Source organism: Equus quagga, chromosome 6 (assembly GCF_021613505.1).
Source record: "Equus quagga isolate Etosha38 chromosome 6, UCLA_HA_Equagga_1.0, whole genome shotgun sequence".
Lineage (NCBI taxonomy): Eukaryota > Metazoa > Chordata > Mammalia > Perissodactyla > Equidae > Equus > Equus quagga.
Window position 1 is genome coordinate 47,159,484 of NC_060272.1, and position 27,910 is coordinate 47,187,393.

Genomic DNA, 27,910 nt, shown 5'->3' on the forward strand with positions numbered 1-27,910 from the left:
CTTTTTGTTGTTCCGCTATATGGAGATATTTTAGGCACTTCTGAAATTACTACTCCCTAGATGCTAAACCCATCCCAATAAATTCCTTGAGAGAAAGACTTAAATCTTACTTATGTCTATAGTCCACGTTACATAAAGCACAGCATTTTTCACGTAAAGGAATTCAATACATTTTTATTTAATTCAACTGTGGTTAGGAAGTAACAGAAGAGTGGAATGGGTGAAATGTAAATTGTGTAGTCCACAGTCCATTTTCAAGAGTGGGAAGTTGGGTAATTGAGTGATGTGTAAGAACAGATTTTTATTTTCTTGAATTAGACTTCTCTCTCCTCCCTTTCTTCTTCTTTCTCTCTTGCCTGTCTTCATTTAACCCATTCTTAACAAGCTTTTAAGACTCAAGTTAAACTATCCTGCTTCTCTTCTTCTATGGATCCTCAAGTCTATAGTGATGTTTTCCTTCCCTGAAGTCTTACCACACTCACAGAGGGTGCTACACAACTTAGTGCTCACTGCTGCTTTAGAGTCAGACCTCAGTTGTTTCAGTCACTGTCACCTTCTTGGCCAGGACTTCCCTGACTACCCAACGTAAGTTAGCATCTATTGCTATATAACATCACAAGCTTTCATTTTCTTCATCACGCTTTTTACTATCTGAATATCTCCCTCTTTTACTTCTTTGTTATCTGTCAGCATACTCTAGAATGAATGTTGCATGAAAGCAGGGACTTTGCTTTTCTTGTTAACTGCTGTTTTCCCTGGTGCCTAGAAAAGGGAAGTATGACAGGGTTCAGTGAATACTTATAGATTAGCTGCCTGGCTGGCTGGATCCTGGGTACTTAAGAAGATCTATAAAAGGTATTAGACATGTAGGACTGATTGAAGCTGGTCCTTGTAAGATGTGTTATTAGAAGTAGTAGACATCCTTGATGGAGGAAGTGCAATAATGAGGGCAAAGCATGAGAATAAATGTGGAATATATTTGTGCTGGGTAGTTTGGGAATGAGCAATACTTGCTGACCAGGAGTTGAATCCCAAATCTTAGTCTTGTTATTTAGTTGACCAACACTAAATATTTGTGGTTCAGTGTGTGTGAACACAGATCTGGTTGTCATATACCTTTCAAGTGGGAGGATTAGAGTGGTTCAAATAGAAATTTATGAGAATTTGGCCTAGTCCTGGTAAAGGAAAAGAAAATATATTTCATAAAAACATCAAGTAATTGTATATACATCAATATTTTTGTAATAAATTTTATCAAATGTTTATTTTGTTGAGTAGCTCACCTGTTTCTCTAAAGCTCTTTGCAAGTATAGGGCTTGATGCTAAGCCAAAAATAAAGCCTTACTACTACTGACATGAGCATTACTTTTAGCTGGAGTTTAACAATTGGCACAAGAACGACTACGTTTGTTTTGTCTTTTGGATCATGATGATTTTTTTGTCTGAATGTTTCACCATCCCTTAATGAGGGAGTAGCCCATCAATAATGATGTAGAGTGCTCATTAATGTAACCATTTATTCCATCCTATCAGACAATCATTTTAAAATTCTGAGAATTAATTTGGCTATTTCTAAAATTGTTTCAGTTCAGTCACAATTTTGCCATTCTTCTGAGGGATTCCAGCTATTCAAAGCTCCATTTCATTTCCTTTGGGAGCAAATTGTTTTATAGACAACAATGATAAGAAAAATTAACTTATAAAGCTCTCTAGCTGTTAGAACAAGACCATGTAATTTCCATGGTTTTGGCTCTTGGTCTTCTTCCCACCACATCTTTTAATAGAATTGTACTCTTTTGGGGCCAGCCTGGTGGTGCAGCAGTTAAGTGTGCACGGTCTGCTTCGGCGGCCCAGGGTTTGCTGGTTCACATCCCAGTTGTGGACATGGCACCGCTTGGCAAGCCATGCTGTGGCAGGCATCCCACATATAAAGTAGAGGAAGGTGGGCATGGATGTTATCTCAGGGCCAGTCTTCCTCAGCAAAAAGAGAAGGATTGGCAGCAGATGTTAGCTCAGGGCTAATCTTCCTCAAAAAAGAAAAAAACAGTACTGTTTTATTAACTATGCCCAAGCATATTTCTATTTCATTTGATTCTTACCTGAACTTTTCATTCGTACCTGAAAATTTAAAAAATGTTTTAGAATAATACTTACAGCTTTATTTTAACCTATTTACCAAACTGATTCTTGAGAGTGGGCATATTCCCAAGAATTAGAATAAAATTACAAGTATTTATGAGTTGCCTATTATTAGAACTCAAAGCCTTACAAGCAGTGGAAAGGGCAGACAAGGAGTAGCTGTAGAACCATGCAATTAGAAACGCCCATCAAAGTAGTGTCCTTACCCTATTATCCAGGATAATTGCTTTTTCAGCGATTCTCTTAGCTCTCAACATTACATCCAAATTGTGTGTGTGTGTGTGTGTGTGTGTGTGTGTGTGTATATAGGCCTACGTGTGCAATTTTATGAATAGAAGTTCCATACCTTTCGTCAGACCTTTGAGGAGGCCTGTTACCCTCCCCACCAAAGTTTAAGAATGATGACTCTAGGGTGAAATAAGTAATTGACACCAATGTAGTTGCAGATGATTAGACTTAATACAGCTAAGAAGGTGGAATACAGCATCTGGAGAAGGAGCTGACAATCAGAGGTGACCACCCTCCCCCAGAAAAGAGGCTGCTGAAGGACAAAACACTACCAGGGAATTGGACTAGAAGGGAAAACTCACGACTTCCTTACTACAAATACTACATATGCAGTGGAACAAATGATCACTCATAGCTGTAGAGATTAGAGAAGAAGGCTTTGTGGAAGAGGAAGAATGGAACGAAGTCTTGAATGATAGGTTTGACCAAGCAAAGGCAGAAAACAATTTCTCTTTTAGACAAGAGTTAAAGATGCATAAATAATCCTTGTAGATATAGTCTCTATCTGGGACATAAATAATTTTAGGTGAGAGTGTATAGATTGAATAAGTAAACCAGTGTTAATTTCTGAAGTTACAAGGTAAACGAAGGGATGCTTATTTCACATTACAAATGAATCATCATGTGTTCCATTCAATGATAGTTTCTGAATGCATTTCAAATGTGATTTTTATTTACATAAATTCACTTTACCTACAACATTTCATGAATATGGATTATTTCACAAGACAAAGTATATAGAAACCTGTCCCATGTGACTATATTGCTGTAGTTTCTTGTGATTTGACTAATTATGCAAAATCTTTTGTTTTTCATCCAAGAATTAAAAAATGATACCACATATAAATGCATCAACCATTGTTACTGTATGATCTAGATTCTAGAAGTTATAAAGAGGCATTTTGCTATTCAGATGAAAATAAACTGAGGCACAGAAAGATCTATCCATTTTCTCAATGTCGTTAAAAAAAAAAAAAAACAGCTCTTGCACTAGAATCCAGACTCTTTACATTCTAGTCGTCTCTGTTCTAAAATACTATTTTTATAGCTTTTTATAGTATAAAGAAAAACAGGCATAGAAGGGCAATAGATAATCTGAACTGTCTGTGGACTGGGTTACAGGTGAGTTGTGGTAGACTGTGATGCCTTGATTCCTTGTGGGCACGTTGGGTTCTAATTATTACGATTCATCTTTGCCCCCTGGGTTCGCCATCTATCTGGCAGCCGTGCTGCTGCTTTCGTTTTCCGTCTTCCGTTCTTTTTCTCAAAAGGGCCTGGATAAGTCTCCTTGTTTCATCCTCCACTGGGGAATGCTCTGACCAGAGGAAACATGTCTTTTTTAAATGGTGGAGAATTTTTCTTTTTAGATGTAAACATTCCATTTTTGGTTTGTTATTTTGCTAATGTCTTTTCATCCTTTTGCATTAGAGAAAATAAGATGACTTCAGTAAGTTTAATTCTGCATGTTTCATTTCTTTATATGTCCCAATTTAGAGGAGCCATAGACAATTATGACTGATGCTCTAACAGAGTCATCTTTTCAGAATGTGGTGTGTTGATTTTATAGCCGACTGCATCAGCAGTCATACCACAGAGGAAATTCTATAGTTTGTCTGGAAAATGGGTTCTAATGCCACCACCACATTCACACAGTGAGTCTTCTCAGTCTCAGTGTGTTTGAACTAAGTTTTCATAAATCAGAGAAAAACATTTCTGTATGTCCGTGTCTGTGTTATCATTATTTTAAATTGTGTAATGCCTAGAAGAAATTATGTACCAATTTTCCCAAGGAGAAATTTTAAAACATGAATTTACTTACATGATATAAGAAGTTTTTAATGTAACTCTTAAATTTATTTTTGATTGCTTTTAGAACCTTAAAGCTTAAAATGAATAAGTAGGCAATAATAATACCAAGTATTTATATGTACTACTAAATGCCATTCATTTTTCTAAGAACTTTGCACATATTAACTCACTCGGTCCTCACCACAGCCCTATGAGATAGTGATATTATTATTATTCCCATTTTATAGGTGAGGAAATTGTGGTACCAGGGAGGTGAAGGCATTTGCCCACAGGCATGACACTACCAAGTGTAGGAGCTAGAAATTGACCCCAGGTTGTCTGGTTCAACTGCTATGCTTATGACTGTTACTGGTTTCAGTTTCATCGTGATTACTCAATTGCAACTACTGAACTAGAGTTTTAAATCGTATTGCATCATCTGAGTAATATAGGTAGGCAAATAGGAAGAAAAATTTCCTTGACGTCAATTCTAAACGAAAAATTTTAAATATATAAATATTTAAATTTTCTGATAATTTTGCCAGAGTTAATTAGAAATCAAATTTAAGATTTTCATCGCTGTACAGTATAGATTGAATTTTTAAGAATGGTTAATATGAGAGGTAATTTTGGCATCTCGGAGATGTATAATAGTGGCTAAAATTAAACTGAAACATTGGTCTTAAAGATTTTTTTCCCCCTAAGACATTACTTTGTAAATTTCAGAGTGCCTTAACTATGATGTACAGCTTTGTGATCAGTGCAAAAGAACAATATGAGAAACTTTCAAAGTTACATGAAAACATGGAAAAGTTATACCAGAGTATAATGCAATACTATGCCATTGATGTGAAGAAGGTGTCCGTGGAAGACTTTTTGACTGACTTGAATAATTTCAGAACCACAGTCATGGTATGTTAAAAATTTAATATGTTTTTAATATAGTATGTGTATCTACACTATCTCATCTATTATTTTATTTCATTACTTCATTCCACTCCTGTTGTCTATAGTAAAACCTACCTTTTCTGATGTTGAAAGTTAGCTTTAAAAATTTCAGATTTTAAATCTATTGAAAAATGTGTGGTTTGTTCTCTTTTTTGGCCTTCTCAACATTAAGCTATAATCTGAAATTTTGATTGAAAAAGTGACAAATTCTGAAGTTTTTCATAAAGACTCCCCTCCTGGTTGATTAGAGAGCACTTTTATAATACGTTTTTGGCTATGAATTTGTTTCTTTATACTTAAAATCAATTTGTATTTTTGTGGTATAATTTTACCAAATTCCGTGTAGCTCTTATGAAGCTTTTTTTCCCTTGTCTTTTCTTAATGCATTGTACAATAAGCTACCTGCGATTTGCCTTTGAATGGATTTTATATTCCTAGGGTTTCCTTTAGATACTTTAATAGGGAGGTCAGGTCTTTGATGTGGAATCCTTTCATTTAGGCATTAAAAAGATCTTTTGAAAAGTATTAGCTGACTAGATGGGGGGAAAACCACACACGTATTAAAGTGAGAAAGTATTGTTACCTCCCTAGGGAAACCAGCGATACATTTGTACAACGAAAAGTTATGTTATTCTTAATAGATGGGTAAGTCATTTCTGTATTTCAGCGAATGTTTGTGGGGATTAAAAGTTCTGAAGTATAAAGAAAAGGAAGGTTGAATTTAGAGCTCATTCTTTTAACTCTCAGGAAAACTTTTCTTGCTGAATTTATTGGACTTGGTTACAATCTCTTGGTTATGATTAGATAACCTTTTAATAAAAACTCAGTATTTTTTTTTTTCTTAAGATTGGCACCTGAGCTAACATCTGTTGCTAATCTTTTTTTTTTTTCTTCTTCTCCCCAAAGCCGCACAGTACGTAGTTGTATATTCTAGTTGTAGGTCCTTCTAGTTGTGCTATGTGGGACACCACCTCAGCATGGCTTGATGAGCAGTGATAGGTCCACGCCCAGGATCTGAACTGGTGAAATCCTGGGCTGCTGAAGCAGAGCTCGCAAACTTAACCACTCAGCCAGGGGGCTGGCCCCCAAAACTGAATATTTTGAAGGGAAGCTAGTCTGCAATAAATACACATTTACTCACAGCTCTGGTGATTTCCTCCACAAATTCAAAGTGATTCTTTAAATTATTTTTTCACTACCAGAAATGAATTTGATTATTAAATACATTTATTGTGTGCCTATATGTGTGACGTATAATATATTTTAATTTTTATAATGTTTTATGAGGCAACATGGCTTCGTGGAAGTAGCAAAGACTTTGCCATCTAAGTATGGATTCCACACTAGTTATGTGACTATAAAAACTAACCTTCCTGAGCCTCAGTTTCCATATTTGTTAAAGGGGATGTTAAGTCCTTTCTCATAAGAGTGTTTAAGTATTAAATGAGATAATATGTATTAAGTATTTATCACAGCTCGTGTCACGTGGTAGTTGCTTGATAGATTGTTATGTGGTAAAAAGTTAACTCCATGGGCCTGAGGTACTGAAATCCTGAACATTTCAAAGAAAGTACTGACCCTTGACTGGATCTCAGGAGATCGCCTCTAAGCCCTTGGAATACCCTGCCTGATAAAGGTGTCTTTGTAAATCTGGGCCTTGGGCTAAGCTAGGTAGTTGATGCTAAATACGTGATTTATGGTGAACAATTTTCGTTCACCTCTTAGTTTGCTATTTAATTCCATACTATTCAACTCTGGAAACCAGGTTAACTTCAGTGAGTCAGTATGAAAATATTAGTGATAGATAGGAAACTTTAATGTGTCGAAGGTCTGTTCTGGAAAGCCACACTAATACAATGGGCAAAAATACATATTTTCTTTTTAAGAAATACTGTTAAAATATATTTACCTTGTTACTTCGTGCACTGGCATTCATGATTCCTGGTCATGAATGAGCAGCAAATTTTACTGTAAATTGGAGGTCCATTTTGTCTCACACGTAAGGAGCTGGAACCACTGTCTTCATTCTCCACCTGCCCCCCACTATGGCAGTTTTCCATGGAATGTTTTCTCTCAAGTTCAGGCCACTCTACTTGCTGTTGCCTATGCCTGGAGCACTCCTTCCATATTTTGCCTGGGTGAATTATTGTGCTTAGCCTTCTGATCTCTGCCCAGACTTCACTTTATCTAGTAACAGATGTTCCCATCTACAATGAGTGACATTCTCTAACACAGATGCTGCCAACCAAGGGCCAAGTGCTGCATTCATTCATTTAATCCTTACAACCACCACCAGATGTGGTATGTGTACTATGGTTATTCCTGTTTTACAGATGAGGAAACTGAGGCTTACAGAAATTGTGACTTGTCCATTGTTACACAGCTGGCAAGTGGCTGAACTGAGATTCTAACCCAGGGAGTCTGGCTGCAGAGTCTGTGCCATATGTGGCTGAACTGTATTAATGCCTATTAAATGTAGGAATTACGATTAATAGGACTAACAGGACTAACTTGAAACTTAACTCCCCCAAAATAAAAAATGTGGCTACTTTTATTTTTAATAGTAATTTAGTTTGTACATAATTTATCTAAAAATATTTGTGTTTTAGGATTGCCCTAGAATTTAAACTTAAGCAGTTAAAGAGTGGCTCACTTTTATTCAAAGCCGTTTACTATACCTTTGACTAACTTATACAATCTCTCACTAGTGTTACTAGGATCTCACAACTAATTTGCATAGATATAACTGTTCAGGTTCTTTTTTTTTTTTTCCTTCTCTCTGTCTCTCTCTGAGAGCCTTTTTCCAATAACTAAAGAAGGAACATCTGTTCACTCTGCTGCCTCAAGCCATGTAGGCCAAGAGGGAAGAGTTTCATGATCTTGTAGCCTCCTCTGAGGAACAGCTGTTCGTTGTAACAGCAATTTAACTCACCCCTTTTCTAGTTAGGGATTCTCAACTGGGAATTAATTTGTTGTTGTTTTAACAATCTAGAAAGTATGCTTGTTGGGGATGGTTTCTATTTGGAACTATGATCAACTTCCAAGAAATAGAGATTACGTTTATACTGTAATTTTATTTAGCTTTATTTTTATCACCATCTTCAACAGGACAAAACCAAAACCAGTTGCCACTGATTGAATTGCTGAGACCCTGTACTCGATGCTTTACATGTGTCATCTCACTTAGTCTTCACAGAGTTTTTGTGAGGTACAGAATGGTACCCATGAGGTGGCTGCAGGGTTGGGAAACTCAGTGCCTTTGCAGAGTCACTTCAGAATTGATAGGGGTGAGGATTTGAATGGAGGCTTGCCTGACTACCAAACCTGTCCTTTTTTTTTTTTTTTTTTAAACATTTTCAGGTACACTGCTGCCCAGAGAGTTTTTAAGAAAAGTCAAAATGTAGTTTTTTAAGAATGTTTTTGGTAACTTAGAGGAGATCAGCACAAGACCTACTTTATTTCCTTACTCCTTGGTAGAATAACTTTCTATTTACATTGATGAGCTCAAGATAGAAGAATGTTTGCAGATCTGGTTCTGTTTCAAACATAAAATGCTCTCCTTTAAAATTAGAGACCTATTAATGTAAAGGCTTGTGGCCAGGGTGAGGGTTAAAGCAAGGGGTAGAGAGTCAGCACCTCTCTATGATAGATTTTTATTTCCTATAGGACTCGCACAAAGCTTGAAGGTCAAATTGGAGGTACTAGGTGGAAATGTTTGACCTCGCACTACAGGCTGAGTAAATTGGTGGCCTACCAGGCATCAAGCTTCACCAGATGAAGCTCATGCCTTTAGTCTTATAGTGTTGTATAACAATAATCATCGTTTTCCACTTGTGGCTGGTTTTAGATTCATTGTTACACGCCATTGTCAATGTACCTGTTTTTCATAGAGATATGCAGAATTCTAGAGGATAAATTGAGCTCATTATGGAATTTTTCTTGAATCTTGCTAGGACCTCCCTATCCCCCTTTACCTTATTCAACAGCTGTAGTATGTCCATGTTTGTCCTTTGAGTTTAAATCCAGTTCTCGTGTCTCTCTTTGGTCACTGTGGGCTTGAAACATAGTCTGTCCTGGTCCAGCTTCCCATTCATATTCATATTAGAGAATTTTGCTCAAACTGCTTTTACTCACCAAAGCCTGAATTAACATGGTTTCTTCTTTAGCAATCTCATTTCTTATCCTGATCATTGAAAGTTCTTTTGCTGTTCTGTTTCTTTAACAAGAATTATTAGCACAGTGCAGCGACACTCCGAACTCCTTAGGCAACTTTCGTCTGACACCTCGTTTGTTTTGCTTAACATCTCATCTTAGAGAAGTACTTCCACATTCTGCACTCCTTTGTTATTTGTCCCTTTCTAGATACCATGTTTGAAAACAATTTTTCTGCCAAATTATACTTATTAAGAATATGTTTTCTGTTTTAATTGGAAATACGTAATTGCTGTGTAGACCCTCTGAGTTGACAATTTCATATGTTCCCATATAGAATTGATGTGACTACACTTAAAGAAGTCAGGCTTTGGGGTTTGTGTAGCTTTTTTCTAAGCACATGAGCCTTTTCTGTTGGGATTTTAAAGTACTGAAAAGGAACTAGACATCCTTTATAAGTAGTTTCTAAGACTGCATATTTGGACACCTTGCTTTAGGGTTAGGATTTCAAGGGCAATAGAAAGCAATCTGCCTTAAAAGGGATTACTGTTGTGCACACAGAAAGTGGGGAGCCTTGTATTGTCTCTTTTTTTCTTTTTTTGTACACTGGGTTTACATATATATGAAAGTGCTGAACTTTGAAGTTTTTATTTTCTAATCCATAAAATCTAGTCTGTTCCTCCCTAAACTTTATTTCCCACAGATTTGCCTCCCATCTGAACTATGTGATGACAAAGAGAAAGGATTTTGTCTGATTTCTTCAAAACTTAAGTGGTTTATGAATTCTGCCTGCAATAAGCTTCATTCTCTTTATTTGTGTGTTTGTTTTTAATAGTGATGATTTGCTGTCCGCCTCACTGTTGGGAAGACAGCAGTGGTTGAGTGCAGGCTCTGACATTGGAGAGTCATTTAACCTTACTGAGCCTCAGTTTCCTATTAATAACAGCATGTGTGTCTTAGGAAGATTACATTTTGAAGATCAAATGACATAATGTACCTATAGCCTCAAAACAAGTTAGCTATCTACAAAGAATAAAAGTATAGTAACTTTCACCTTTCCCATCTCGTTATAAAAAGATTGATATTTTAAGTATTTTATCCCTTTTTAATTTTATGCTTTCCTATAGAATACTTTGAACTAAATAAATAGCTACCTATATTTCATTGATAGTTGTGTCTTTAGATTATTTCTACAATTTTGTTAGAGTTATGTTTCATCCATTTAAGGATTTGTCATTCATTTTGGTTCCTGCAATTAAAATACACTGTGTAGTGAATAAATATAAAATCAATTATGTCATTTAATCTTCCTGCATGTGTTGATGAAATACAATTTATTAAAGTACTGATTTACCAAACAAAAATGAAATCATCCAATGAAAGGATATTTTTAGTGTAAAATATTTTTCATACAGAGGACAGCCAGAACAAAATTCATTTTGCCAAACCATTTAAATTATAAAAATTTGATGCTTGTCAACTCTAAATGTCATTTCTGATTGCTACTATATAGACCATCTCGGTGACCAACAGAAATTCCAAGGTGCTAAGTATTTTTCGTGTGTTTCTTATATCTTGTAGATTGACTCATATGTTATCAGAGAAAAGAAAATCCTGTAAAAGTCCTATGGCTGGATGTTGAGTCAGCTTATGTAATTATAATAGGAAATATCTTCTAGCCTTGCTTATTTTGGTGAGCTTATGACTTGAAAATCATCTTCACTGGCACCCTTGTTATTTTGAGATCGTACTTGGAGATAAAAGCTCGAAACCTAGAGCAACATAACTATTCTAACTATAGGATCTTGTTTTCTTCTTATCCTTTAGTATCTCTTTCTTTAAGGAATTACATCAATTCTAGGTACTAAATATTTTGGGTTTGCAAACTTGAAAATTAATCCTGATAGGTTCTTCTAATCTTTATTCTTTAGGCTTTTCACAATAATAACACACCTAGACTAATTGGCTTCATTTTTCTCTTTACTGATAAGATTTATTCTTACTATGCATTGCTCAGTGGGATACTAAATGCGTTTGACTGACAGGTTCTGTGTGATTAAATGTCTGGTGATTTATATTTCCCTTTTGCATTTTAAGTATTTTGTTTGTTCACTGAAATAATATAGCAAAAGGTAAAGACTGGATTATTCTAATATAATAAGATCAATGATTGATAATGGAGGGAAAAGAAATCAACTAAATAACGAACACATAGCAATAAGTATATGAACCTGTGTAATTGAAAAGGCAGCACTAAACTAGGATATCACAAACAAAAAATGAATAAAATGGCATATTCTTTGTACATTGGATATACTGGTCTCTCCACATTCTGAGCAAGAGAAAGAGAGAAGACACTATTAGCTAAAGGCTACTCTTTATATTGTGTTTTAAACATTATCAGGTTCATGTGGAATTTTGTCAGGTTTGAGTTGGGTGTTTTCCTTGAAGAGATGACTAGCAGTAGCTCAAAAAAATGCTGCCCTATCACTAAGCCTACCTTTAAGCACAGTTCTTCCTGGCTGTCATTGTGGGCCAAGCTGTGTCCTTATTTAGCTTCACAATTGGGAGAGAGAAAGAAAATTAATGGAAAATCATGTCCTGCTTTGGGAAAACCTTAAAAATGAACATTTTGTGGCCAGCCCGATGGCCGAGTGGTTAAATCCGCAAGCTCTGCTTTGGCAACCAGGGTTTTCGCTGGTTCGGATCCTGGGGACAGACATGGCACCACTCATCAGGCCACGCTGAAGCAGCATCCCACGTGCCAGAACTAGAAGGACCCACAACTAGAATATACAACTATATACTGGGGGGATTTGGGGAGAAAAAGTAGAAAAAAAAAAGAAGAAGATTGGCACCTGAGCTAACAACTGTTGCCAATCTTTAAAAAAAAAAAAGGAACATTATATACTTTATTAAACAAGTTGATGAATAGATTGAAATATCTCATTTATTTGAGAATTTTGCCAAATGTTTGAAGGAGTTGCAAACAGACTCATTGCAAAGTTAATGAAGGGTCAGCCATGTTAATATCTGGTGGGCTAGTAAGTAATTTGTTGTTTCACCTGAGTCTGACTTTACAATAAAGAGCAACTTGAACCTGAAACAGTTTAATCATCAGCCCCTGCACATCCTTTGGGACATTCTCAAAGGATAGTTTTCCATTTTCATATGTTTCACGGTCATAACTAATTCAACTAATTGACAATAACTAATAATAACGACTAATAACTAAGAAATGGTTCAACTAAAAACACCTCATATTGAATGTTAAGGGGATGAATTGTTTGTACCAGTGTATAGTATGTCATGCTCTCCTGTTCTCATTGATAGCATTTTTTTATTGGATTTCGTAATACCAGAGAAATTAATTTGATTAATTTTTACTGTCATTCTGGATTCCTTTCTAAAGCATCTACTGTGTAATCCTTGCAGATTGGGGTTTCTAAGAATAAACTTCTTTTCCATGAGGTAGTTGTAGCCCATCGTTTATGTTTTGCACCTGGAGGGGAATTTTATATTTAGTAATAAAAGAAAGTAATCTTGATCGAAAACTGACAGGTAGATCACATACGTTTTATATTCTTAAAGACTTTTTTGACAAGTATTAATCATAAAAATATTATTTTCTTTCGTGTTCCAGTAAAGGAATATGTACAGGATGCATTTTTAAGTGTTTTTAAGTTAAAATATTTTCCATTCCTTCCTGAAAATGTAGTCATCAGGAATTTCTAGAGAGCAGTCCCTTAGTGTGGTTGAGCATCGACTCTTCTCAAGGTTGGGTGAACTCCTAGCAAAGCATTTAGTGGGGATGTGTTGGACTCTTTCGTGGTGGTTTACTTTGAGGAAATTAGTCTGTGTTTTCATGGTACCTAACACCCATCCCTCTGGAAAGCATGCAGATTTAAATTCAGTTTGTCTAATCTCATTTTGGCAACTTGAGACAAAAATTGAGTACTTTAGGCAACAAGAAAAGATTTCCGAGTTTAGTGAAAACTGTACTAAAGAGACCCCTGGCTTACATACATTAAATATTCATTAATGTTGAAAGAAATAAAACTGAAAAGACATTTATAAGCTTTTCAACTTTTTTTTTTCCATATAACAAAATCTCCACTAGTTTTCTAAGTTACGAAAATATACAGGCTATTAACACATGTTGAAAAATGTTTAGTTGGGTAGATGAAACTATTTAAATAGGCTAAGACTCAGAAATAGAGATGAAGTACAATCAAAAAGTCAGGCTCTATGGAAGTCTACTTCTGTTTTATACTCTCATTTTTATATTTTATTACAATATTATCTTAGAGCATAAAATAAGACTAATGTATTTGTCAAGTAGGCCTATTTGGAATATAGTCTATTTCTTAAGGTTTTTTGGGAGAGGGGTAATATGCACATTGATCTTTTTAAATTTTGCTTTTGGGGAAAAAACAAAACAACTATTAATTGTAAGACTGGGCAATGTTTTAAGTTAATTTATCAGGAATGTCTAATTTCAAGTGCAAGCACTACTTGAGGAGAAAAACACAGGATGCTAACTTTCATTTCTAGAATAAAATCTTATAAAGCATATTAGATTTAGAATTATTAAAATCAGTGTTTCTATGTATACACGTAAATTAAATCTGTAAAAGTAAATACCCAGACTTGTGGTCAAGATTACACCTTGCCTTCCATATTTAATTCACCTCTATACCTTCCCTGCCAAGTAATCTAAGCTGTGTTGGATGCATGCTTTAATGGTACTTCCTGTCAACTCAATATACAATCACATTCCAACATCTCTGAATGGAATGCACTTATATTCTCATAGGAACTATGATAATTGGCACTCATCCAATATAATAGACACATATGTAATTGATGTAAACTAGAAAATGGGTCTTCCTTGATTCATTGCTGGATAAATAATTGTGTGACGCACTTGACTAATGATATTGTAATACTGAGAATAATATTATAAATTAGTAATAATGAAAGTAATATTAATAATTACTAACATTTATATAGGGCTCACTATGTGCCAGGCACTTCTGTAAGCCATTTACCTTATTAAATTCATTTAATTCTTACAACATTCTCATAAAGTAGGTACTATTTTGCCCATTTCACAGAAGAGGACTTGTAAAGATACAAGTCACACAGCTATTTAGTGCCAGATGGAAATTCAAACAAAGATAATATGACTCCAGGTTTCCTCCTTCTAACCATTATACTGTCTTTCTAATATGCAGTGATAAGCTCAGATCGATTTTTTAAAAAATAATTTCTGAAAGTAGTGAAATATTGTATTTTGAAGACATTCTTGATTGTCAGTTTAACAAACTTTTTTTGAGTGCCTACCCAGGACTGATTTTATATGGCTGTCCAATGTTAAATTGTTCACCTTTGGATCCTAAAACACACATGTATAAGGTACCCAGAAAAATATATAGTGTATAAGAACTGCCACATTATACAAAGTACGTAAGAAATAAAGATCTAAGTGTTGGTCAGTCGTCTACAAGAACACACTTTTGAGGACTTTGCTTATCACAGTATGGTAGTGGGGGCTCCGAAAGATTCATCCCACCACAATACAACAAACTATTTTAAAACATGGCTGTGTTGTGAGAAGTTAGGGGAGTCTCCAAGGGCAAAAAGGGTTAAAGAGAAAAGAACAAAGCTGAGACTTGTGTGTTGAGTGTGGGTACACAAAGGGGAAAGCTAGGCTTGCCCTGGGATGCCAAGAACAAGACCAGGGCTTAATGCAGGGTGAGCACACTGAAAAAGACGAGCCTAGGACAAAAGCAAATTAAATTTATCCAGGTTAGAAATGATCCCTGATTATTTACAGAAGCAAATTCAAGGCTCTGTGCAGGTGGCCATTACAATTTAGGTCCTTAAGATTCTTGCAAATTAGGTTTAATCAAATAAGAGCACTTAACCCCAGTCAACAAACACATAAAAAAACAAGGGGTTGGGGTCGTGAAATAATCAGGAAGAAAACCAAAACAACAGATAGAAACCCCCAAGACTCCAGATATGGAATAACAATATGTGAAATGTTAAAGGAATTAACAGATGAGATTAAAGAGAGAGAGAGAAACAGGAGACTACCAAAGATGCCCAAGCAGATTTGAAAAAGAACCAAACAGAACTTAAGGAAGTGGAAGCATGGTGGTCGAAATTAAACATTAAATGGACTAAAGAGCGGATTATACTCAGCTGAAGAAAGAAATGGTGAATTGAAAATAGATCTAAAGAAATTTTCCAGAATGCAATCCAGAGAGATGGTATGATTAGAAGTATAAAAGACTTGTTAAGGAACTCTTGTACACTGCTAGTGGGAGTGTAAACTGGTGCAGCCACTATGGAAAGCAGTATGGAGTATCCTCAGAAGATTAAAAATATATCTACCATATGATCCAGTCATCTCACTGCTCACTATTTATCCCAAAGAGCTTGAAAACACAAATGCATAAAGATATATGCACCCCTATGTTCATTGCAGCATTATTTACAATAGCCAAGACTTGGAAGCAACCTAGGTGCCCATCAAGGGATGGATGGATAAAGAAGATGTGGTATATATACACAATGGAATGCTACTCAGCCATAAGAAAGGATGAAATCCTGCCATTTGTGACAACATGGATGGACCTTGAAGGTATTATGAGAAGTGAAATGAGTCAGAGGGTGAAAGTCAAATACCGTATGATCTCACTCATAAGTAGAAGATAAAAACAACGACAAACAAACACATAGCAACGGAGATTGGATTGGTGGTTACCATAGAGGAAAGGAGGAGGGGGGAGGGCAAAAAGGGTGATTAAGCTCACATATGAGGGGATGGACTATAATTAGTTTTGGGGTGGTGAACATGATGTAATCTACACAGAATTCAAAATATATTATGATGTAATCTGAAAGCTATATAATGTTAGAATCTAATGTTACTGCAATTAAAAAAAAATAAAGATCATGAATGGGAAAAAAAAAAACATGGAGGACAGAATGAGAAGACCTACTACTTGTATTATCTAAGTCTCAGAAGGATAGACTCAAAAGAATGAAAGCAAGACAATATTCGAACTGATGGCTGAGAATTTTCCAGATCAAGATTCCACAGAACAGGAAATACAAGCTATACCAAACCAGATTAAATAAAATTTACTTGAAAAAATGTTGTAGTGAAACTATAGAACACTAAAGGCAAAATCTTAAAAGCAGCCGAAGAGAAAAGATAGGACCACCAGTGCAATTACAGTTGGGTAAAGGTGACGTCTCGTCAGCAAAATGTAAGCCAGAAGAAAGGTATCTTCAAATGTTGAGGAAAAAAAACTCTTCTTCCAATTTGGGATACTCAGCAAGAGGTCTTTTTAGAAGAAGGACAAAAATTAAACTATTTGCATCTAGACAGATAATGATAATGTTTTCCATGAACATCCCTCTGTTAAAGAATCTTCTAAAGCAAGGATTAGCTAACTTTTTAACTGGCCAGATGGTAAATATTTGTGGACCATATAGTCTCTGTTGCAGCTACTGAGCTCTGCTGTACCAGTGCAAAAGCAGCCTTACACGGGATGTAAATGAATGGGTGTGGCTATGTTCCAATAAAACTTTACTTAGAAAAATAGATGACCGTCCAGTCTAAGGGTTGTAGTTTGCTGATCCCTGCTCTAAAGGATGTATCTAATGAAGCAGTAATTATTCTTTCAAAAAAAATGTTTGCAAGACAAGCAAGCATACCTACCATGAAACTAAATGTAAAGAAACAAAGTATACAATAAAACACTGTGTAGATTGTTTTGTAGAAAAGGGGAGACAGAGCTTAACTATTGGACAGCACTGTTATATAAATTGGAAGAGATGTTTGCATTTCAGGTGTTTTCTGTTCTCTGTTTTGTTCAAAATGGAGGAAGGGAGGTAAAGATATGAGTGAATGTTAGGCCTTGTTAAGTTGTTAGTTTGTGTGATGAAATTACAATGATAACGAGTAGAAGGATAGATCCCAAACCATAGGGGGAGAAATGGACCAAGAAAGACATACAAAGAAAAAAATGAGCATAGATAAAGGCAAAAAATATAGAAGGAACAATGTAAGGTAGTAGAAACAAATATTTTATAAATCACAAAAAATTTAAAAGACTGTAAGATTGGATAAAAAAAAATCTAGCCTTGGGCTGTTTGAAATATATCTATAACCCAAGGATATGGAAAAGTTTGAAGTAACAGAACAGGTAATGAAATACAAGACAAATATTAATCAAAAGAAAGAGGAAAACTATTTTAATAACAGTTAAAACAAACTTAAGGGAATATTACTTCACCATGATAAAAAGTTTAACTCACCAGATAGATACAATTAAAAAATGTGCATGTACATAATAACATAGCACCAATATAAACAAGTAAAAATTGATAAACTCTAGAAATAAGTTGACAGATTTAGCATTATATTCCAAAACTTCAACAAAGTTCTCTAACTTATTGATGTCAAGCAGAAAAATATTGTTAAAGACATGGGAGCTTTAAATAATTCAATTAACAGACTTGATTCGGTTAATATACATAGAATCCAGCTCAATAATTAAAGAATATACATTCTTCCCAATTACAAGTGGAACTCTTATCAAATTAATCACGTACTAGAGGCCATGAAAGAAATCCAGGAAACTGATAAATTTCTAAGTTTCAGCTTCATTCATTGACCACAATAACATGAAGTTAGAAATTAAAAAAGGATGAATATTTAAAACCTCTAATTTGAAAATTTTAAAAAAATTCTCATCTGTCAAGGAAGAAATCATAGGAAAAAATTAGACCTGAAGAATATTGAAAATACTCCACATCAGAATTTGCGGGACACAGTAATACTAGCATAAAGAAATTTACACCCTAAGTGCTTATGTTAAAAAATTAGAAAGACTGAAAATTAACAAGATAAGCATCTGACTTAAGAAGTTATATAATCCTAGAGAAAATAGGGGGGAAATAAAGGAATAAATGAAGGAAAAAATGACTTAAGAATTTTTAGAAGCCTAAATGTGGCTCTTTTATAAAGATAAGTTAATTAGATAAATTTCTGAAAAGATTAATAAAGAAAAAAATAATATTGAGAATACAGCAAGGACTATAACTACAAATACAAAAGATAGTAAAAAAGAGAAGCAAATAGTGTAAAAATTTGTAGACCAGAATTGGAAGTGTTGATGAAATAGATGACTTCCTAGAAAAAAATTATGTATTGAAACTCACTTAAGAAAGCTTGGATAAGCCTATAACTAATTTTTAATTTAATGACCTACTTTGAATCTTCCAACAAGTTAAATACTTGGCCCAGAAAGTTTATAGAGGAGTTTTACCAAATTTCAACGAAATAATTATTCCAAACTGAGTGCTAAAAATATATATTATGACCAAATGTTCAAAAAGATAAATTCATGTCCAGAAAAGACATTAAAAGACCCAAGTCAATGGAGAACCACATCACAGTCATAGAGACTCAATATTGTACAGATATCAATTCTCTCTATGTTAATCTACAAAATCAGAGCAATTCTTTTCAAAAGCCTAATAGGGCTTTTCAAAAATCTTAATAATCTATTTAGTCATTTCTTTCTTGCCTTATCATACATGTATACTAGCTAGTAGTTAAATTCTCATTATTAGGTTAAGAGAGTTCCCTTTGTTCCTAGTTTCCTGCTTAGGGCTAGAATGTTCAACTAGTTTGTTAAATTGTCCCAAATATGAACAAGGGTTGATTTTTATCGAATGTTCTCAATCTATTGAAACTCAATGTGCTGAATTATGTTTATGGATGTTTTAATATTAAACTAGACTTTCATTTCTGGGATAAACTCAACTTGTACTAAAACAGCGCCAAACATCAATTCATATATGACCACTTGAAATCCAGAAGAGGTGGCTTTGCAGCTCAGTAGGGAAAGGATAGACTAGTTGTGAAATAGTTATGAATCAACTCATTTTCCTTATGAAAAAAGTAAATTCAGTTCCTACCTCATACCATTCCAAAACGTTGATTCCAGATAAAGTGCGTACTGAAATGTAGGCAGCATCATTAAAACTTTAAGAAGGAAATATAGGAGAATATCTCTGTCTTTTAATTAGGGAAGGATTTCTTAAATAAGATATAAAAGGTCCAGCAGTAAGAGAAAAGAGACTTTGACGTAAATTGAATAACTTCTGTTTACTGAAAGACAACATAAATAAAGTGACAGTTAAAATCCAGGATATATTTATAAAACATAAAACTGACAAAAGGTTAGTCTCCAGAATATTTAAAGAACTATAAATCACTAAGAAAATGATTAACAACCTAATGGGAAAATGGGTAAGAGAGATGAACAGGCGTTTCACAGAGTAGGAAATACAAATGTTTTATAAACATGTAAGAAGCTACTTAAACTAATTAGTAACCATAGAAATACAAGTTTAAAACATGATATGATACCATTATATACCTACCAAACAGGTAGAGGACTGATGATAACAGTCTTGGTGAGTATGTAGGCTATGATTAAACACAGATGGTAGGGATGTCCACTGGCACAACCACTCTGAAACATTTTGACATCGTCTAGTAAAGATGAAGATGAACCTCTCCTTTTATTTAACAACTCCATTCGTATCCTAGAGAGCAGTGGGTTTCAAACTATTTTGACCATAACCCACGCAATGGGACCCAGCACTCTTATGTGTATGTATTTTTAGAACAGAAACAAAAGCATCAATAATACTTATCCATACTGCTTGTAATTACATTCTGAAATGTTCTGTTCTCTTTACCTAAAGAGTGACTGTCAAGAATTTCTAAATAGATTTAAGAACCAACTTACCCTTACAACATTTATACACAGGGAGACAGGTACAAGATGTTTGTATCTGCATTGTTCATCATAGCCAAAAATTAGAAACAACCTAAATCCTGCTGATAGTGTAGATAATAAAACACAATTTAACATTGTAAGCAACAAAAATGAAGTGCAATTTATCCATAAAAATATGGATGAATCTTAGAAACATAATGTTGAGTGAAAAATAGCAAGTTACAGAAGCTTATAATAAAGATGATGCTGTTTTCAAAATACTCAAAGGTAATGTTTATGATAATAGCCACAATTTACGAAGGATTACACTCTGCTAGACTTTTCTAAATTTTATACACACACACACAGACACACACACACGCATGCGTTTAAATTTACTGGCATTTGGTCATTTTGGTTTCTCTGAGAGAAAATATGTTGTATAATGTATATTTAAACCAGTTGTGGCAAAGTTCTTGTTATTACATTAGTTATATATAAAACATAAATTAGAGATGGGAAATAATTGTGAGCTGATGTATTTTAATTTCTTCCAGAATACACACACACATATATATTTAACACGTCTCTGTATTTTTTTTTTTTTTTGAGGAAGATTAGCCCTGAGCTAACTACCGTCAATCCTCCTCTTTTTTCTGAGGAAGACTGGCCCTGAGCTAACATCCATGCTCATCTTCCTCTACTTTATACGTGGGACGCCTACCACAGCATGGCTTGCCAAGCGGTTCCATGTCCCCACCCGGGATCCGAACTGGCGAACCCCGGGCTGCCGAAGCAGAATGCGTGCACTTAACCCCTGTGCCACCGGGCCGGCCCTCTATGTATTTTTGTATGCATACATTTATTAATATTTTTATATAGATATTTTAGAATCTGCTGTCACCAAAAAAGCATGTGAGCCTTAGGAACTCAAGTAACTTATTGATTATGTCTTTGAAATGAACAGTCAAAAATGTGACTGAAATTTTAAACCTGTCTGCGGTCATTCCTGTAGACTTGTGAGCCCACCGACCTTTCAGACAAGAGCATGGACTAGGCTGTATCTGGGAAGTTCTGCAAGCACTCAAAGAATTTCTTTCAGCATTGCTTAGCTGAAAGGAGTTGGTGACAGTGCAATTTATTTGCCTATTGACTAAATAGAAAGCTATGTCAAAAATAAGATGATTAAAAAAAAGATGTCTTATAGCTGTCTCTATGTGTGGCTCACCCCTAATTTTCCTTTCTGGCTTCGAATTTAGAGTTGAAGTAACAGGCAATTTTATCTAGAATCATGTGGTTCTCTAACTGTTCAGGTTTTGTGTTTTAGGCTACTTTTACTTTTCAGCATTTAGAATGAAAGAAAATCTCAAATTACTGTTTGAACTGGGATGTTAGTTTCAGACTAAATACCTATTTCTATGCTGTCTGTTGGTATTTTTCCGGCTAAAGTTCTTCTAATAGTTATAATGTCAGAATAAGATATGTTTTAAATGAGATAGGCTCTTAAATGAAAATCAATAGTGCATTTTCCATAAAACAAAATAGCTTTAAGAACTACTTCAGACGTTATTTTTAAATGTAAACATTATTTTTATAGATCCTAGGAAGTAATTTTGACTTTTTATTACCCAATGGAATACTTAAAGGGTGTGGCCATTATATCTGGCAGTACGTGGTCTATTACACGTTCTCATTGAAATGCATCTAGTCACTAATGTAGAAAGTTCACATCAGAAAATTTTGTACTTTAATAAATTTTTTAAATAAGGTACGTGATATATTTTTTTTATCTGTTGCGATTTCCCCTATTTATTTCCCTCAAGCAAGAAATAGTTTTGATTCCTGAATGTTTGATTCTTTTCTCTACCACAATCCACTTTTCCTACCCCATCTCCCTTATACATACACACATGGATGCGCATGCACACACACACATACTGATATACACACTCATCTTTGAAATCCCACTTATTTTCTACTTTTATGTTGCCTTCTCCTACTTTCCTAACTTATGTTGATTTTTATAGCAGCTGTTGTCTTATGGCTGGTATTTAACATATACTGCCATAATATGGAGCAACATGGTAGAAAAAACATAGACTGTAGCTGGCTTTCAAATCTTGCCTCTACCTCTTACTACTTTCATTCTAGTGAACAGGTACTTAACCATTCTGTGCCAGAATAAAGAATGCATTTCAAAGATTAGAGGGATCGCATATTGAAGAATCTATCGTTACAGCTGCTATTTCATAGCTTAGCAATAATAATTAGTGGTAATATAGGTTGTGAACTGTGAAGATCATGAGAATTTACCTTGTTAGCCTGCTAGTTTCATGGATGTTGACAGAGGACACAATGTGCAATCAGAGACAAAGAACAGTTTACTACTCACAGCAATAGCAGTAGCTAGAGTAAACAATTTGGTAGATTCCCGAGCCCAAATTCCCACAGGGCAATGAAGAGGGCCAGTTAATACCTACATGCATAGTGGTTTGTATTACTGTAGGGAAATCCTGAACTGAGAGAACCCAATCTTATTTAAGAGGTAGGGCCCCAACCTGTGCCCCAGTTTATCATACTAGACAGTAAACAAATCCATTTGCTTGAGAAGAGACACTACTTCTATGTTCCAAGACTGCTCATTATACCAATATCCTTGAAAAGATAGTTTGGAACAAAGGTACTTGATTAGCGCTTATGTCTTAGAGTGCTTAGTCTTGCAACCTTTTGCTTGAAAATCTCCAATTGTTTCCCAGTCCTCTTAAAATAAAATCCAAACCCTCTATCTTGGCCTAGGAGTTCCTAAGTGATCTGTCCTCAGCGTATGTCCTGACCTCATTTTATACCAGCATACTGGCGCCTTCCCCTCTCTCAAACCCACCTACAGCCTTTGCCGTTTGTTCTTCCCCCAGATTGTCACCTAGCTAGCTCCCTGACATTCAAGATTCGGATTGAATCAGCTCAGCAAGTAAGGCCTTATCTGACCACCTAATGTTAAGTAATTCCCCAGGCATTCTATCACATCACTCTGTTTTATCTTTTTTTCGTAGAAGTATATCAAACTTTTTTTTACTGTTTATTGTCTGTCTTTGCCTCCTGCCCCGCCCTATCACACAGAATGTAAATTTGTTTTAGAGCTATGTGTATATGTCTCTCTCTCAAGTCCTTATAATAGTATCATTTACTGCTCAGTCTCTCCCTAAGTATGTATTGAATGAACAGATGGAGGGATGACATAATACTCCTTCTACTTTATGCTTTTTGTTCCTCATTTTTTTCCTTGTACTTTTCCTTTCATTGTTTTGGTCAATAATATTAAACTTTATTATTTGATTTCTAATGAAGAACTTGTATTATCTCTAGGGTTAAAAAAAATAAGACTATTACGATAAAGAAGAAATTAAAGCTCCTCCCAAAATAACATAAGCCACCTACTTGTTGATGTTTAATAATACACTTTTCTGTTGAATCCTATTAGTGATAAACTAGCAGTTAGATAACCTGTTTGGATTCACTGGTACTGAGAATACAGTCTCCATAGGAGATTGTAACACGATGCCATGCTGTTTGTTGGCACTTAGAAAAATCCATGTTTGCCTGCTAATTCCCACTAATGCCACGTGAGAGGCATTTGTTGATCTGTATAAAACTTAGAACATAAGAAATTAACTAATCACATATCTATTGAGATCTTATGGTTCACATGTTATTATTGGTTTTGATGAACAGTCAGAGGGCCTGGTTTTGAAATGCCAAGTATTTCTTTAGTCATCCTTATGACAGTTCTCTCTGTATGAAATTGTAATGACTACTTTATATTACAATTGGTCATTTAACAAAATTTTAGCTCCTTTCTGTCTTCAACTGTCTTTCTTGTACTCAGTAGTTTGCTTAGCGGAGGCGGTATGGGAGACTAATACATTTGCTAGACACTCTTTTGGAAATATGTATAGGAAAACAGTTTTGATTTGTGAATTAAATGCTTTTTTATTTTTAGTTTCTGTCTGCCTTCTCTTAGTTGATTCCACTAAGATGAAGGTGCTTTAAACATAACAGGTGTATTTATAGATAACGTAACTAATTTAACAAGGGTTCATGTGCTAATCTTTTAAAAGACTGTGGTATTAATATAAGAAGTAGCTATTATCTAAAAGATATTTAATCACAGTTCTACAGTTTAATAATTTTCCGTTTTCTTTGTGGAATCACTGATTAAAACTGATCGTTTTTAAAAATTTATTTGTAATAGCAAGCAATAAAGGAAAATGTCAAAAAAAGAGAAGCAGAAGAAAGAGAAAAACGTGCCAGAATAGCCAAAGAATTGGCAGAGAAAGAAAGACTTGAACGCCAACAAAAGAAAAAGCGCTTATTAGAAATGAAGACTGGTGAGTACTATCAAATTTGCTCTTTATACTATGTATTAAGTATATCAGTATACTTAAGATATATACTGGTTACTTTATTAGCAGTTTAGTACACTTGGGCAAAAAAGGAAGATATGACCAGTTATTTGTACAGTTAACGTGTAGAACAATTTTTTTTTTTTTTTTATGAGCTTCCCCCCCTTTAGTTTACTATCCCAGTAGTGTTTTCATTCTGACATGGTCGTAGGTGATTTGGGTCCTCTAGCCTACTGTTGCAGTTCCACTGTATTCACATTTCTTTGACTACTGCTTCAATAAGTAATCTGTAATAATTTATGCCAATTAATAAATTAACCACTTCAGGAAACTGTGGGAAATTCTGAAAGACAAGTAACCTGATTTCTTCAACAAAATACTCTTAAGGGGAGGAAAAAAGTAATAGAGGGAAAACGTTGGTTAAAAGAGATTCAAGAAACATATCAATCAATTGCAATAAATGGAAGTTATGTGTGTATTCCAATCCAGACAAATGCCAAAAAGAATGCCAAAAAAAAGCAGTCTGAAAATTTGAATACTTTTTTTTTTTGTAGACATGACAATGTTGTTGTGAATATGTTTTAAAGTATCTTTTAGGAAGCGATACTGAAATGTTATAGATGAAAAGACATGATGTCTGGGATTTCAGTCAAAATAGTCTGGCGTGACTAGGAAGTAGGCAGGTGTATAGATAAAACAAGATTGGCTCTAAATAATAATTGCTAAAGTTGGGTGATGGGTACTTGGAAGGGAAGGGTGGAGAAAAGGATGTGTTCACTATACCATTTTCTCTACTGTTGTATATTTAAAAAAAATTTTAATAAAAAATTCTTGGAAAAAATTTTTACAAAGATAGAAAAGTACAGTTCTATAGAGATATGTCTGTATATTTTCCACAGCTAAAAGTTACCACTAACTTAGAAGCAAAAGAATTAAGTAAATTGTAGTTAGGTTTTCACCCCCTCAAAATTCTGGCTCTTCCACCTCCAAGTCACTAAGGATTGCAGAAGGCTTTAATTAAAATCCATCAACTTCACTGCTAAATTACCATAGTTTACAACTCAGGGCTGCAAATTCACCTGAGGTTTCCCCAGGGCAGACTGAGATGCCTTCTTTGCTTTCATTTTTACTGACATATTTTATCTTTAATAAAGCAAGCTGAGTACCTTAATGTATCATGCATGTTTCTTACAGGGGAAAAAAGTCATCTAAGCACAATTTCTTGTTTATAAGAGTACACTTGAAATTCAGGAAGTGTTCTCAGAAATATCTTAAAATGTTAACAAAAATGGAGATCAGAAGGCTTAGCATTGATTTAAAAAATGCTTCTGGAAATCATTTTTAAAATAATCTATTACTGCCTAATTTACCAGACATTCTGATAGTTGAGCATTAGCTCATTTAGTGTTGGTTACAGAGTCATCTACATGAGTTACTTGATGGCAAATGGGATGTGTTCTTTGTCGGTTTTGCCCAAGGGTCTATCACACAGAGCTGCTCAGCAATTCTCTGTTCTATCAATCTGGAAAATTAGAACCTGATAGGAAGCAAAAATTTTAATGAAACTTCAAATCCAATGTAATCTTAATAATGTTTTCATTTAAATTTATATTTCTTCTGGAGAGTTACATTTTTAAGAATAACTAAGTTTATTTTTCCAATTTAAAAATAATACTTTAGTGTTATAGAAAACACGTAAAACATAATAGATAGATCAAACGACAATTACCCATACTCCTCCTATCCAAAGAATCACTGTTAATATTTTGGGAAATTTTTCTTTCAGTTTTAAAATTTTCTACTTTTTGGTAATAGCTATGTGATCCTAGAGAATATGCAGTTTAGGGTCTCACTTTCTCTTGCTGAACTTTCTGAATGTTTCATGTTATTCTTAATTTGTAATTCTTCATTTGTAATTTTTAATATCTATGTCATTGCATCCACTGGATATGCCATATCTAATTTAACTTGCATTAGTCAGTAATGAAGTCATAGAACGATAGTTACTTCCATCTTTTCAATGTGATAAATACATTTATGCAAAAGTAACTAACAAATGTTTATACTTTTTAGGATATGGAATGGAAAAGGATAAATATTTTTAAGACTTTTGCTGCATGTTGCCAAATTATTCTAATTTCACCAACTTTTAACATTAATTTATGAATGTGCCTTGGTATTGAGTATTCTCATTTTTTCAGATTTTTGTTAATGTAATAGATTAGGAAATTGTGTTCTATTATCTTAGTTTGCATTTCTTTGAGTGCTACTGAGGTTGGACATTTTTTCAAGTGTTTATACTCCATTTGTATTTCCTCCTTTGTGAATTGTGTCGTCTTAGTCTTTTTCTTATGGATTTACAAAAGTTAGCTCATTATGTATCAGTATTTACCTTTTAAATTTATTTTCTCAGTTTGGCTCTTATTTTTATATCTTGACATATAAAAGTGTTTTGAAGGGGAGCAAAATATGCTACCCAAAAATATGCTACTTTAGCATATTGATTATTTTGAATTAAAGTTACTTGAGAAACAGCCTGAGCAAGAAGGACAGTCTGACCCTTTGCCTCCCTGAAAGCAGGAAATAAATCTCTCAGGTGAAAAGTACCCTTCCTGTATCAGGAGAAAGAGGGCACCCTTATCGCCAGAGATGGGGAATTTAGGGCCAAGAAGGCTGTAGGAACCAACCTGGTTACTTCCTTACTAATTTATCACCCCAAGCCCTACTTTCTTTTTCTTGTCAATTCTTCACAAATTTATTCTTTCTTTGTCTAAAAGGTATAAAAGCTGCCTGCTTTGGTCACTTCTTTGAATCTCATGTTTTTATGGGTTCCTGTACATATGAAATCAAATTTGGTTTTCTCCTGTTAATCTGTCTTATGTCAGTTTAATTATTAGACCAATCAAAGAACATAGAAGGGGAAACGGGATAAGTTTTCCTCCCCTACAGTTTCCACTTTGTTGTATAATGCTTTATTATAATCTTTGCTTTTATTATTTTTTTCTATCTTTAAGTTTAGAAAGTCATCTTTTCAGCAATTTATCTCCTTGAATTTTTTTCTAGTTTCGGTCACAGTAGTGCGCCCTTATCCATGTGGGATGTGCTCCAAGACCCTCAGTGGATGCCTGAAACTGCACATACTACTGAGCCCCGTATATACTGTTTTCTCCTACCCATACATACCTATGATAACGTTTAATTTATAAGGTAGGCATAGTGAGAGATAACAATAACTAATAATAAAATAGAACAATTATAACAGTAGACTGTAATAAAAGTTACATTAATAAAAAAGTTACTTTAATAAAAGTAGATCTTAGCAACTTCAGCATATGACCTTTTTCCTTTCTTTATTAAGTTGAGAACTTTAACCTTTTCACT

General features: G+C 34.5%; 1 protein-coding gene across 1 annotated transcript in view; it reads left to right on the forward strand.

Moving 5' to 3' along the window:
* DIAPH3 (diaphanous related formin 3) overlaps window positions 1–27,910 on the forward strand; it is a 482,479-nt gene that overhangs the window by 306,249 nt on the left and 148,320 nt on the right. The window contains exons 24-25 of the mRNA XM_046664521.1: window positions 4,963–5,127; window positions 24,379–24,514. Of these exons, the coding sequence (XP_046520477.1) occupies window positions 4,963–5,127; window positions 24,379–24,514 (301 nt within the window). The remainder of the gene's footprint in view (window positions 1–4,962; window positions 5,128–24,378; window positions 24,515–27,910) is intronic.